The following is a 14,804-nucleotide window of genomic DNA, read 5'->3' on the forward strand; positions in this document are numbered from 1 at the left end:
CATACAAACAGCCTCTGAGCCTCCTTGGAAACAAGGCAAAAGGGAAATTGTCCATTAGATGATAAAATAAAATTGACCAGTTTGTCAAGAGAATATCAATTCTTTAAACAACAAACAACAACAACAAAGTCACTGAAGTCTAGCCACAGGTTGTTAGATCACATTGTTTACCAGGAACATAGACACCAGCTCTTTTTCTGATCTCTCCTGGTCCCATAGGATTTCCCTGAAACATTTCCACCCTCTGTTGGTAAGTCTGGTCCTACTCTTCCGTAAAGGCTATATCTTTGGCTTCTTCTGAGCTGTCACTTTCTGAGCAACCATGGGGCTCCTTGTGGGTACCTTCTTTATATCATTGATCACCTCCTACCACATAGCATCTCTTCCTACTTCAAAGCTATGCCTCTCACTGGACCAGTGAGTACATTCTGAAAGTACCCTGCTGAGGGATGCTTAGAGGTTCCAGTTTATCAGCAGAGCAGAGATGATTAGCATTCCTTATGCCTAATGAGGGATCACATCCTTCCTAGCTTAGATCATCAACTTTCCCAATGGTGCCAGGGGCTCTCAACTCCTTCTTGGGTGTACCACTCAGAGAGGTGACCTTAGATTAGAGAGTTCCTCAAAGTCTAAAGTGTACTTGAATGTGTTGAAATTATTTGTACAACTTCATGTGGGGATTACATATATATGAACACAGTTCTCTGGTAAGAGGGTCCACAGTCTTAATGATACTCTCCAATGGACTCATAACCCCAAAGAAGTTAAGGATCATTATTGTAGAATTCTATCACTACATATGTGTAATGTATAAGACTTTCACTGTGAAATCACGTGCACATAAGGAGGATGGTCTTCTTTTATCTTGACCTTAGGGCTGTATCTTCTATAACCACTGCTCAGGATAAGGCAGGGATCTTCCTTAACTAAAGTTAAGTTTTGGGCCCTACCAAAACTAAAATCAATTCAGTGTCTCTAACCCTTTTTTCTGAACTTTTCTATGTTGCCAAATCATAATAAAACTATAATGAATATATCTATAGTGCTTTCTGGTTTCTAAACTATATCCAGATACATCATCTAATATGATCTCCACAATAACACTGAAAGGTAAAGCATTATAGTCTCCATTTTACAGATGAGAAACCTCAGACGCAGAGAGATTTAGTGGCTTATTGAAGGTGTTGCTAAAACTAGTTGGCTCTGGGTCCGTTCTGGAATCGAATTCTGTGATGTGTTTATAGTCTAGTCTATCTTCCAAGGACCACAATGAAATTGGAAAAACTGGACTTTCAGCATAGTTGATACCATCCCAAACCACTAATACCTCTTCCTGTTGGTTTAGCCTTTTTAACTCGATGCTCTGAAATGTGATCTCAGCCCCTTGGTACACACATCATAAATTACTGCTCACCATATATATTATAGTGATCCACTGGGGGTGGCTCACATTATTAGCATGTACAATGTATATTAAGCCTTGGATACATAGACTAATGCCCTGATCACAGAGTTAGCCACAATAACAAATACAATGGTGGGGGGTGGGAGGTCTGATGGTGGTAATGGGAGCTTTTCTTTATCTGAGATGGACTTCACTTGCTTTAGACCACTTGCCCGAAAATGATTTGACTCTTAATCCATCAAAAAGTACTTACCCTGAACTTACCCCCACAGGAGGCCTACGTGACTCAGCAGGACAAAATCCGTCTGGTGGGGGAGTTGGTGACCGTCACAGGGGCTGTGATTATCCTGCTCCTAGAGGTGAGGTACCATCAGGGTCCAAGCCAAGGCCATCCACCTGGGGTCCCAGACTGAACTGCAGTCTACATTGTCTTTTTGTTTTACTGGCCTCTTCCTAGATCCCAGACATCCTTAGGGTTGGTGCTTCTCGATATTTTGGACAGACTATCCTCGGGGGACCATTCCATGTCATCATGTGAGTGTCCCTTCCTTTCAGTCTTTGCCAGAATTGTTCTAGGTCTCCCATTTACTCTCTGGGACCTAGACCTCAGTTGACTCTCAACTCCAGGGATTTCTCTCCAGTGGGCTCATATGTGTGTTTTGGGTGTAAGGACTAAGCCTGAGGGGGTACTACCCAAGTTTTCACCATGCTAGAGGGGACCAAGAGTATTTCCTCTCTCACTCCTTGTTCTCTGCACCTCCCCCCCCCCCCCCCCCCCGCAAGCATCATCTATGCCTGCATGGTGCTGGTGACCATGGTGATGCGGCTCTCCAACATGAACGGGGAGATGGTGCCCATGTCCATTGCCCTGGTGCTGGGCTGGTGCAGTGTTATGTACTTCGCTCGAGGATTCCAGATGCTTGGTCCCTTCAGCATCATGATCCAGAAGGTCAGTGCTTTCCCCAAAGCTTCCTCTGGCTTCAGCCATAGCACCTTTCCAGACAGAGTGAGGAAGTCAGAGCACACAGGAAAACACTGCTCTGAGTGAATCTAGTGGAGCTAGGGGGCCTCCAATCTAGCAGGATGGCTGTAGAGAGGCAGGTGGAGAAGGGTCACTCCACCCTCCTTCCCCTTCCCTTTCCTGTAGATGATTTTTGGAGACCTCATGCGTTTCTGCTGGCTAATGGCTGTGGTTATTCTGGGATTTGCCTCAGGTAAGAGCACTATCCCCTCTTCTACTAGGTCATAGGGTCCAGTTCTTCAGAAAGTTGGCTCGCTCTTGCTCAGTTCTCATTTGTACTCTGTTTGGCTCCACACCCCAGTAGAAACTGAAGCTCCACACCCCAGTAGAAAAAGCACACTCATATCCATAGGATCAGAGTCACTCAGGTTGGCTTAGAAGGGAGACCATGTGCTCTGAATTTATGGGCCAATAATATTCATGTTGACTAACCGCTCTGCAAGATCTTTAAAGAAGAGATAGAAGAAAGGCTTTGGAGAGAGAGGGCCATGAAATACGAAAGACTGGCCAGTTGCGGATCTCAGAAAACTATGTGGGCAAACAGAGACAGTGCAATATTTAACTCTTCCATGTCTACACTTCAGAAGAAGAAACTGAGAGAATTCAATAACACAGAAACATACTTTTTTTTTTTCCTATGTGTGATCGCAGTTGGGAGAAAAAGAAAGAATTCAAAGAGGAGGTATCAAAAAAGATTTTAGAGAGTTTGAAAATGAGAGGAAAACAGAGAGGAAAACAGAAGAAAAAGAGCTGTAAAGAGAGATTGAGGAAAGAGGGAGCAGGGACTCAGTCTCAGCCCAAGCCGTTGGTGGGGGAAGAGGGGGAGCATCAGGGTAGAGAGAGGAGCATAGTCAGAAAATAACAGCCAGAGCCAGAGGGAGGGTGAGGGCAGTGAACGAGTAGGAGGAAGTTCTTAGGGAAAGGTGCTAAGAGGATGGCAGAGTAGTAAGATTGGCAACTCAAATCCAGTCTTTAATGTCTGCAACTAAATATCCATAAGACAAGGGGATGTCCTAGGCAGTATTTGAAGTCCTCCCCCACCAACTCTAAAAGACCATGGCTTTTAGTACAAAGGACACTATTCTTGTCCTACGAATTCCCATTTAACAGGGATTCCCACCACACTAGACTAAAAAAATGCCACAAGATCTGAGCTATGAATGGGTAAAACTGTGGTAGTCTGACTATTTGGAGTATTCCTTATATTTTCTTTCTCTGCACTCTACCCCATCTGCACACATCATAAATTACTGCTCACAACATGTGTGTATAGTTATATAGTATGCATATGTTGCAGATAGTATACGTATATCATGACTTGCCAATTACAAAATGAGGTCATGATGACAGAGGAGCTTTCTGTAGATGTCCTATACCCAGAATCTCTGAAACCATCTCTTCTTGGTTGTTGTACTTGCTTTTTGATGCTTTGTCATAGACCCTGTTTCCATTCTTGAGATCACTTTGTTTATATTTCAGTTCCCCATACGGACAGGAGTCTTTTAAAGGTTCTAATGCTGTACCAAAGTTCCAGGATGCGTAGTATTATCCAGCAGGCTACACACTGAACAGGGAAACTTTCTCCATGAGGGTCCAAGCTCACCCAGGGAATCTCAGAGTGATGGATGGTTAGCTAGAGGTCACTGAGATTTTTTTTTTTTAAAGGTGCCTTTCTTTTAGTCATTTCATATGTTAGTTCTTTGAAATTGTTGGAGATTCCATGCATTCTTGTAACAAGTTATCTTTTAAATATTCTATTTTCTAAGATGTGAAAAGCAGTTAGGTGACTTATTTTGTGTGTGTGTGTAATGAGTCACCTAACTGCTTTTCACATCTTATATGTGTGTGTGTATATATATATATACACACAAATATATATATATTTATAATACACACACATAATTTATATATACATTTTGCTAAATGGCTACATATTACCACTGTCCAGAGTGATGAACTTGGTCATTTGACATCTCAGGGTTAGCCAGGTCCACATGTAGAATATGACTTACATGCATACAGTCACATATTTACATTTATGGGCATATCTGTGTGTCTGCAAATGTGTAAGTATGTGGAGATATGACTAGGCCCATACTTATTGTGATAACTCCCTGTTTCCCCATCTCCATGCCCACTTCCTGGGCGGAGCAGCGTTCTATGTCATTTTCCAGACAGAGGACCCAGCCAATCTGGGGCAATTCTATGACTATCCCATGGCACTGTTCAGCACCTTTGAGCTTTTCCTCACCGTCATTGATGGGCCTGCCAACTACGAAGTGAACTTGCCCTTCATGTTTGGCATTGTCTACTTTGCCTTCACCATCATCGCCACACTGCTCATGCTCAACCTATTCATCGCCATGATGGGTGACACACACTGGCGGGTGGCCCATGAGCGGGACGAGCTCTGGAGGGCCCAGGTGAGTTTATTAGTGGTAGTCTTACTAAGGGGAAGAGTATGGAGAGAAAAATCAAAGCAGAATATGTTATGGACTCTCTTAGGAGAATCACAGAATAATCCAGTGGGGTTGTCACCTCAACAAAGGTATATATTTGGATAGAGGAGGAGACAAAGGAGGGTAAAATGGTATGATAGGGGTAGGTTCAATACCCAAGAGCTGACATATTGATCACAGGGGAAAAGTAGATCTAATAGTCAACCTTGGGTCCAGTGAGAACTAGAAACTGTCTTATTCTTATATATTCTAGTTTTTATTTTTTTAATTTAATTATCTTTTAAAGATTTTTTTATTTTTAAGTAATCTCTACCACCCAACATGGGGCTTGAACTCACAACCCTGAGATTAAGAGTTGTGTCTCATGCTTTACTGACTGAGCCAGCCAGGTGTCCCTATATATTCTAGTTTTTAATTTGGACATTATCTTCTATTTGCTTCTCTCTGATTTTTTTCTTTATATAATTGAGGATAATACAGTTTTAGAGTTGGAATGACCTTTAGTGGTCCTCTAGTTGAGCTCCTACCCAGAGATTAATTATTCATTGGTCAAAGGGTAATTTAATATCTTCTTTAATGCTGATTAGGGCCTTATTATCATATGGATTCTGATAGTGATTAGGAGGAGGAGAGCTTTGTCTTATTTCAAAAGTTTTTGTAACTAGACATGTCCGTGTTGCATTCAGCTGAAACCTATCTTTCTACAGTTCCATTCTGTGGCCCCAGCCTTTTCTTCTCATATAACACAGGACACACCCTTCTGTATGAACACCATTCAGACATTTGAATACAGCCATCATTTATCCCCTGAGACTTTCCATTCACTTAATAATAATTACTTAGAGCCTGTGATGTGTTGGGAAACGTCTAGGAGATGGGGACACCAGCATGAACACCACAGTTGCCATCTGTGTCTTCATGGAGCCTACAGTCTGGTTGGGAAGACCGCCGTTAAACAATGGACTCCCCAGAAGCCCGTACAATTACAGTAGTAAAAGTGTCACAGAGAAGTAGAGGATGCTAAGAACAGGATGCAACAGAGCAGTCTGATGGGAAAGTAAGGAAATGCTTTCCTGATGGAGTAGCATTTAAGATGAGCCCCTAAACTTGGGTAAGAATTAGTCAGTTAAGAAGAATGAGAGAAAGGGATGAAGGTTAGGGGTTATATCAGTCAGGACTCTTGGCTACAGGGACAGAAAACCAAACTCAAATAGACTTAAATAAAAAAGGCATTGGGAGGAGGATGTGTCGGTCCTCATAACCGGGAAGTTTAAAGAACTAAACTAGCTCTAGGCATATCTGGCCAGAGCCTGTATCTCCATTTCCCACATGACATTAGTTTCTCTTTTCTGCTCTCCTATCCAGACTCTCCTAAGTCAGTCTCTCCCATCATGTTGGTGAGATGTCTTCTAGAAGCTCCATATTCTCAAAGGAATGAGCAGATGTACTGCATTGCACAATTCCAGTGGCCCCTTTCCTGTTGTATTCTGTGTGCTTCCTGATGCTGTGCAACATGTAGCCCCTCAAAGAGCATCTTTCCCCTGAGAACCCAGTCTAAGTTCCATCTCACTGCAACAGGTTTGAGCCATAAGTGCATCCCTGAATTTGAGGTTAAGGCCAAGGACTGGAGAGTGGTGATGGTGGTGATGGAGTTTAAGGAAGACTGGACTAATTAGCCAGGCCCGAGTGCAGTCCAGTCTACTCTAACTGATGGACAGAGTGATGAAGGGGCAATGCTCTAAGAGAAAGGGGTTCTGTTAACAGAACAAGGTGGGAGGGCTCACTTATGGCACAATAGGACACATAAATGTCATTTTCAAGATAAAGAAGGAGAAGAGCTGTATAGGAAAAGGGAACAAATGATTGAAAGTCCTGAGGTTGGAGGGAACTTGGTGCAAGTAAGAAATCGAGTGGAAGAACATGACATGGGGAATTGGGCTACTTTAAGGATTGCTAGTGCCTTCAACTAACCAAGATCATGGTCCTTTCAAAACTAGAGTGGTCCTAATAGGATTGGAGGAATGCAGTATAAAGAGGGTCATATCTTTCCTTGCTTGGGACACTTTAGTATAAGTGGCACCTGAAATTGAGCCAGGTCTTTTAGCACATATACAATTTGCCCTTATCAAGGTCATGATCAACTAGAACCCCTGCATCTTTATTATGCAACTTAATTAGTGAAGCTCCTTGGCCATTCTCCCGTACTTACACAGATACTTTGGTCTTAAACATAAATGTGTAGGACCTTACATTTGGTTCTCTTAAATTTCACATTATTGGTTTTTGACCAGCATTCCAGTCTGGTGAAATCATTTTTATATTGCTTCTTCACCTCACATATTACATATCCCTCCCAGTTTTGTGTCACAGGCATATTTGATAAGCTTGTCTTCTATGTTTCATCTAAGTAATTAATGAGGGCTGGTCAAAGGACAGAAAATGTGATGTGCCACTAGAATTTTCCCTGCCAAGTTTACAGTCATTAACCCACTCTTTTCCTTTGTAGGATATGGGTATTTAATTTGCTGCAAATTCCCTAAACACCAGCGGCATCATTTCACCTCCACCATCATAGAAATTCTATTTAATCATTTCATTTAAATCAAGATAGCTAGTCTATGGCTTTCCTATGAAAAGGCAAATGAAATTAGTTTGGAGTGACTCATTTTCTATGAATGTGAATAGTAATGTAGGGGTCACGGTTTTATTGAAAACACTCATAAAATATTCTCTCTCTCCTGGTTACGATGAATGATGAGTAAAGCAGATAGCATGATGCCTGGCACTGGCTAGGGCATGGCTAAAAGACTGTCATCTTCCCCAATCCCTGGTATCCCCATCTGACAGGTACTTCTTGGTCCCTATGTCGGTGGCCTCCAGTGTCCCCTGAAACCTCATGACTCTTGCTGAGTTTCCTCTACCTTTCACTCCTCCCAGGTGGTGGCTACCACGGTGATGTTAGAGAGGAAGCTGCCTCGCTTCCTGTGGCCTCGCTCTGGGATCTGCGGGTACCAGTATGGGCTGGGGGACCGCTGGTTCCTGCGGTGAGTGACAGTGTATATGGGTAAACTGCCAACAAGTGTGAGGCCATGGGAGTGGGATGACCAGTTCCACATTTATCACACATCTTTTCATTCCTGAGATCCCCAATTGGATCCAAAGGAGACATCATCACTCTATAAAGTGAGACTGCATTAGCCTGTTTAAGGGAGGTGGGTGGAGCTGATGAGGAGGGTGACAAGACCACTAATAGCTGATGCCAGGCTGCGAGTACATCAGGGCAATAATGTGTGTGAGGCTATGTATGTGTCCATGCTCAGATGTGGGCATGGGCTACCCAACTTTTTCTAGTCTTGTTCCTACCTGACCCCCATTTCTAGTATATTCTTGCCTTGAAGCTAACCTTCTCCATACTCTACCTTCAGCTCCTGACCATGGTCTTCCCTCTCTCTCCATTTTCTCTTTCATGTTCACTATTACACACACACACACAAACACACACACACACACACGCAGGCCCCACTACTCTCCAAATCCTGACTGCTTACCTTTTTGGTCTCTATCCCACTTTACCCTCCATTCTACTGCACTTCCCTTCATTTGATCCTGGGACTCTGGTCCCTTCCTTCCCCTGTCCTCTCCTTTTCTCTTCACCTCAACTGAGTCCATTCCTCTTTGCCCTCCTCAGAGTCGAGAACCACCATGATCAAAATCCTTTGCGAGTGCTTCGCTACGTGGAAGCTTTCAAGGGCTCAGACAAGGAGGATGGACAAGAGCAGCTTTCTGAGAAACAGCCCTCTGTTTCTGCGACTGAAAGTGGGACCCTAGCCAGAGCCTCTCTGTCCCCCCTGACCCCCTCCCTGTCCCGGACCACATCTCACAGCAGTAGTCACCGGGGCTGGGAGATCCTTCGTCGTAACACCCTGGGACATGGAAATCTTGGGCTGGACCTTGGCGAGGGGGATGGAGAGGACAATATCTATCATTTATGATGAGGACCCTTGTTACCGTTGGCCTGACAAACAGGTGGGCCTAGATGGGGAACGGTATCTAATTTTCATGCCTGTTAACTGTGGGGAGGGGGTCAACAGAATAATTCTTAAAGGTCATGTCTCATCTTCACATCAGCATTTCTGGAGATGGGCAATGGGCATCTGTTGCCCCACATAGCTCCTGGGCTCCTGGAAGTCCCACATCTTGAGAAAAGAAGGTATCTCTTCAAGGAAAGTTGGACTTGGCCATCAAAGACAAGAGATAGGGATGCTAGACCAACATGTGGATCATCTTTCTTTCTGCCTCATGCCAGCCCTAGACCGTAGTAAGCTGTGAAGCCTGCCTGGTTCCACAAGGCTTACCGTGGGAAGAGCCAGGTGTGGCACTGAAGTGGCCCCTCCCTTTTTCTTATACCCCTGTAGGACTCTCCTTTCCTGGCAACCAAATCCCAACTAGAAAACTGCAAGAAGAAATGTCCTTTATTCTTGCCTGATTTTTAAATAATTTGATTGTGGGAAGATACACATAACATAAAATTTACTATTTTAACCACTTTCAGGGATACAGTTCAGTGGCATTAAGTCCACTTACATTGTTGCATCACCATCACTGCTCTTCATCATAGGACAATTTCATCACCCCAAACTGGAATTCCTGTACTCCTTAAACACGAAGTCCCCACCATACCTCCGCACAGCCCCTGATAACCAATATTCTACTTCGTGTCTATGAATTTGCCTACTCTAGATACCTCATGGAAGTGGAATCATGGTTTATTTCACTTAGCATAATATTTTCAAGATTCATCCATGTTGTGGCAGGCATCAGAATTTTATTCCTTTTAAAGGCCAAATAATATTTCATTATATGGATAGACCACATTTTGTTTATTCATTCATCCATTGGTGGACATTCAGGTTGTTTCCACCTTCTGGCTATTGTAAGTAACACTGCTATGAACATTGGTATATAGTTCTCTTCGAGTCCTTGCTTGCAATTCCTTTGGGTATATTGCTTGATGTGGAATTGCTGGATCTTATAGCAATTATTGTTTAATTTTTTGAGAAATTGCCACACTGTTCGTTGTTTTTCTTTTTTCTTCTCTCCCTCCCCCTCCTCCTCCTTTTCCTTCTCCTCCTCCTCCTTCTTCTTCTTCTTCTTTTTCTTCTTCTGATAATAACCATCCTAATGTGTATGAAGTGGTGTCTCATTGTGGTTACGATTTGTATTTCCCCAATGACTAATGACAATGAACATCTTTTCATATGCTTATTGGCCCTTTCTATATTTATTTTTGGAGAAATATCTATTCAAGTCCTTCATCTCTGTTTAAATTGTGTTGGTTTTTTTGTTGTTTTTTAGTTGTCTTATCCTTGCTTTTTGAGGCTCACAGCCTAACGTGTTTGTATCTTATTTGTGTCCAGGTGTATGTTTAAATAAGTGTGGTAAATTATGCCTTTCTGTGCTTGAACAGCTCAATCATTTCTTTTATGGGACTGTCCCTGGTCTGTCCCTCAGGTGGCTCATTAGCAGCTAATCATCCTTGTGCATGGAGGTAGCAGGCTCCTGGCTACGTCTCCTCCAGCAGCCATCCTCCACCCCCACCTCCCTCTGCCCCTGTGCTGAGTTGTGGGGTGGCAACAACAACGCAGGATGGGCCATCCCTATCTAGGGAGGAAACTGGGAGATAGTGTCCAGGGCACCCAGTACTGGGCTCATGACAGTCTCCCTCTTGTCTCCAGTCCGTTGCACCTCACCCTAGCCCTATCATCACCTTCACCCGAAAGCCATAATATCTTTTAAGAGGACTGTGGTCTGGAATAGCAAAAAGGTACATGGGATTTATGAAACCACTGGTAGATTCTTGTAGATACTCATACAAAGCACAGATGAGTGTGGAACAGTGAGGGATCACATGAATGTACAGGCACAGGGTCCTACACACTCGGCCACAGGTTGCAGGGTTTCTAAAAGTGCTCAGTCATCGTGATTCCTCTTATTTTCCTTACAATGGAAGCACTTCCTCTCTTGTGTAAAGCTAAACTCCCATCTGAGTTCCAGACTCAGTTTTCTTTCTGTCTCTTCAGATAGCCGTGTCCATCACTGTCCCCTTTTGTGTATCTTCTCATTTGTGTATCTCACCCCCTCCCTCTCCACTAGCTCTGGGGGTTAGCAAATAACCATGCTCTATCCTTTCCCATATTCAAAGAAATGGCAAATACCCTCCCTCAACCCTTCTCCCTCCTTCCAGCAACTGCCCTCTTTTCTATTCCCTATTCAGGGCCAAACTTCTTAGACACGACTCCATTGTCTACGGACCTCACACTGAGTCCTCAACCATTGTGATTTGACCTTGCGTCTCCATGCTACTGACATCTCTCATGTTATCTACCTCTGGCTAAGCTCACTGAAGTCTCAATCTTGCTTGAACTCTCGGTAGCCTTCAGACTACGGTCGACCACTCACCACCTCTCAGCACATTAGGGCCACACGCTCCTACCATGCTGGCTGCTGCATTTCTACAAAAATCCCATAAATATTTTTGGTCCACAAGGCTCTCTGTTTTTCTCACCACCTGGGCAGTCTCACCTGCTTCTGCAGATTGTATTAACATGCACATGTTCATGACTCCCACTCCCTATCTTTGGTTCAGATCTGTCTCTTAAGCTCCAGGCATGAACAGCTTGGATGCCTATCTATTAGACAGCTGAGCCTGGATATTTTACAAACACCTCAAACTCAACATGTCCCAAATGGAACAGCTTTTTTTTCCTCACCAAACCTGCTCCTCCACCAGAGTTCCCTACCAAATAATAGGCAACGTTGCCTACGCCAGAACTTGGGCGCCATCTTAAACACATTTCTGTCAATTCTCAAGTCCTGTAAATCTCAAATCTTGTGGATTCTGTTCCCTAAAGCATCTGCTTTGAAAAGAATTAATTTTGGTTAGATCATACATGACATAGCACAGAATTCAACAAGCACACAAGATATACAGGGGGAAAAACTTTCCTACCTCTGTCCTAGCCCCTCTGGTGTTCTCTCCAGGGACATTCATTAATAAAAGTTTAACAATCCTTCCAAAAATACTCTGTATATATCCAAGCATATGTATGTATATATTCCCCTTAAAAAAGCATGTAATTGTACAGCTTGTTAGAAACAGTTTTTGCTTTTTTCACTTAATACATTTTGAAGACTGTTCCATACCAATATAAAATCTTCCATTTGTCTCTGCCTCTCTGAACCCTACTGAGTTCCAGGAGTAGTTTCTTAACTGCTTTCTTTGCCTGCAGTCTTGGTCTTCAATCCATCATCCACACTATGGCCAGAAGGGTCTTTGTAAGACACAAGTCCTGCCCCCAAGTGTGGTCTTCTGGAAGCCCTCCCTAAGCTGACCCCAGGCAACCCTCCAGCCTCCTCTTCTCTCAGGCTCTATTTCACCAAGCTGGATTTCTCTTAGTTCCTGGATAGTGCTGGGTTCTTCTTCTTCTTGGCCTCACAATTTCTGGACCTTTCTACCTCCCTGTGCCCATTCTCCCTTCCATCTTTCTGACTTCTAGTCATCTTGTTGGTCTCAGCCTCATGATTGTACATTGGTTGTGTGTGCATGTGCGGGGGTGCTGACCAGTAGGCTAGGTTTGAGTCCACCTGCTCTATGTTTCCAGGCTACCTACATTTTCTTTTTTATCACACATCCTGCACCTTGTCAAACTTATTTGTTTCAATGTCTGTCGTCTTTAGTAGACTGTAAGCTCCACAAAGACAGAGATGGTGCTTACTTATTCATCACTGTGTTCCCAGTGTCTGGCATAATTCCTGGTTCAATGTAGTGTGCAATAAATATTCATTAACTAGATCTATGAATGATTGACTGGTTTTTATTCTAAGCTCTCTCACTGGCCATACTTGAGTTTTTTTCCACCTGTCAAAGGTGGTAAAAAAAAAAAAAATCTGCCTTTGAGTTCGGTTGTAATAATCAAAGATAATCACATAATATGGGTAGAAACACTTTGGAAAGGATAAAAACCAATGCAAATGTGATTATTGGGCATTTTTTTTTTAGGTTAAAGATGCTTCTGTGTGTGTGTGTGAGAGAGAGAGAGAAGAGCGAGGGGAGGAGGAGGAGGCTGAGGAAGAGGAGGAGATGTGGAATATCATAAGGAAGAGGGAAAGGAGGGAAGAACCCCAACAGCAAAGCTCTGGGACAGATCTTACTGAACCTCTGATATGTGGGTCCCTCTGAAAGAAGCATTCGAGGCAGTATACCAGATTCTGCCCCTGCCCTCTGGAGCCCAGGTGAGCAAGAAGCAGCCTGCACGGACATCGGTATCGTGCACAGCAGATGCAGCTAGTGAACCGTGTGCTGAAGGGTTAAAATAGCTGGCAGATGTTTTGTGCTGCCAGGCAGATGCCAGGTTTATTCACGGGGCTCCAGAGACAGGGGCGGAGAATGGGGCAAAAGAAATGCCGATGTTCCTGCCTCAGGAATTCTTTGGGTACCCCAAACGGTTACCATTCTCCCTTCCTGTCTCCTCCCTCCCTGGTTACTTCAAAATACAGAATGCAGGAAATCCTTGCTCCTGGGCGCCTCACAGACCAGTGGCAGGAAGGCACAGGAGGTTTTGCTCCCACAGGCATCACTGGACTTGAAAAATACGTCCTCTCCTAGCTGTTGACGAAGGGTTTTATTGGCACGCTGCTGGGTTCTGGTGAGAATGGTTGGGTAGCCCTGGGGGGATGGCCTGCCTGCGGCCTTGGGAAGCAAGCGCAGAGGTCAGGGTCCCTCCCTGGTGCTGCTGTGCTGGAGAAGTGCGAGGTAAGGCGGGGGGCACTGAGACTGACCAAGCGGGGAGAGCAGAAGGGAGAGATGAGGGAAGTAAGGGCTGGCTCTGGAGGCCCCTGGGGCCGATGCACAAGGCAGAGACAGGCAGAGAACTGGAGCTGGAGGAAGGGCAAACGGTGGTACCCATTAGGCCCCTGCACACCCGAGATCACTCAGTGGACAGCTGAGAAAATGCTTGACGGGTGTCAGTAATCCTTGACTTCTCCTGGCCAAGCCCATTCTTAAAGGCTAATGAAGGAAAAATGAGAAATGTGCAAGGAAAGAAATACTTTGACCGGTGTCACACCAACAGGAGAGGCCGGGTAACGTGGCCCCCTGTCTCTGCCAGGGAAGAGGGGGGCAGCCAGGCAGGAGCCACCCGGGGCAGGACTGGACACACCTGCCTTTGTTTGTGCCACTTCTTTGTTAACCCTGGCGCTGAGGAGGCAGCAGTTACGGCCACGTAACGAGGGAGCAAGGCTTGTGCAAGCCAGGCTGCAGCTGGAGGGACCGAGCGTGGGTCCCCACTCGCCCGCGCAGTGCTCGGCTCCGGTCACGGGAGACCTGCGCATGCGCGCGTGCCTGGCGATGGTTCTCAAAGGGCCGATCTCCCTCCGGCCGTGCTTCCTTCTCCTTCCCTTCCCGCTGCTGGACGGGCTTCCCTAACTGACCAGGCTGTGGAGCCCTTTAGGGACGACAGGTGCAGGTAAAACCCAGTTGCAGCTCCCCGACTCTGCCGTAGTATTAGCTGATCGCCTGTCCTGCCACGGTCGTGGTAATAGCCGCACGCACGTGGAAGCACGTGGGTCACTGAGACTGTCCGGAGGTTACCAGTTGTCATGGCAGTATCTCTGCCTTCCCCTAGTTCACTTCTCTGATGCTCTCACTCCCTCTGCTGTTCCTTAACCCTAATGGAGCACCTCCTTCTGATTCAGGAACAAGAAGGTAAGGGAGAGAGAGGGAAATCGGTGACTGTGGATCCACTAGGTGACCCCTGTCCGAGTCCTTAAAGACTGCCTCCACCCTGGGTCAGAGAACATCACTCCCAGACTCCGACACCTGCTCACCTGCTCACCTGCTCACATAAACCAGGTCCAGAGA

The 14,804-nt window shown here is 45.0% G+C and overlaps 1 protein-coding gene across 1 annotated transcript in view; it reads left to right on the forward strand.

Moving 5' to 3' along the window:
• TRPV5 (transient receptor potential cation channel subfamily V member 5) overlaps positions 1 to 12,793 on the forward strand; it is a 30,013-nt gene extending 17,220 nt beyond the window's left edge. Inside the window, exons 9-15 of the mRNA XM_064575842.1 lie at positions 1,678 to 1,764; positions 1,863 to 1,939; positions 2,189 to 2,354; positions 2,553 to 2,619; positions 4,581 to 4,849; positions 7,823 to 7,929; positions 8,574 to 12,793. Of these exons, the coding sequence (XP_064431912.1) occupies positions 1,678 to 1,764; positions 1,863 to 1,939; positions 2,189 to 2,354; positions 2,553 to 2,619; positions 4,581 to 4,849; positions 7,823 to 7,929; positions 8,574 to 8,877 (1,077 nt within the window). The 3' untranslated portion in view covers positions 8,878 to 12,793. The remainder of the gene's footprint in view (positions 1 to 1,677; positions 1,765 to 1,862; positions 1,940 to 2,188; positions 2,355 to 2,552; positions 2,620 to 4,580; positions 4,850 to 7,822; positions 7,930 to 8,573) is intronic.
• The last annotated feature ends 2,011 nt before the right edge of the window (positions 12,794 to 14,804 follow it).

The sequence above is a fragment of the Mirounga angustirostris genome, unplaced genomic scaffold, assembly GCF_029215605.1.
Source record: "Mirounga angustirostris isolate CCGP_5_RB_7025 unplaced genomic scaffold, mMirAng1.0.hap1 SCAF_12, whole genome shotgun sequence".
Classification (NCBI taxonomy): domain Eukaryota; kingdom Metazoa; phylum Chordata; class Mammalia; order Carnivora; family Phocidae; genus Mirounga; species Mirounga angustirostris.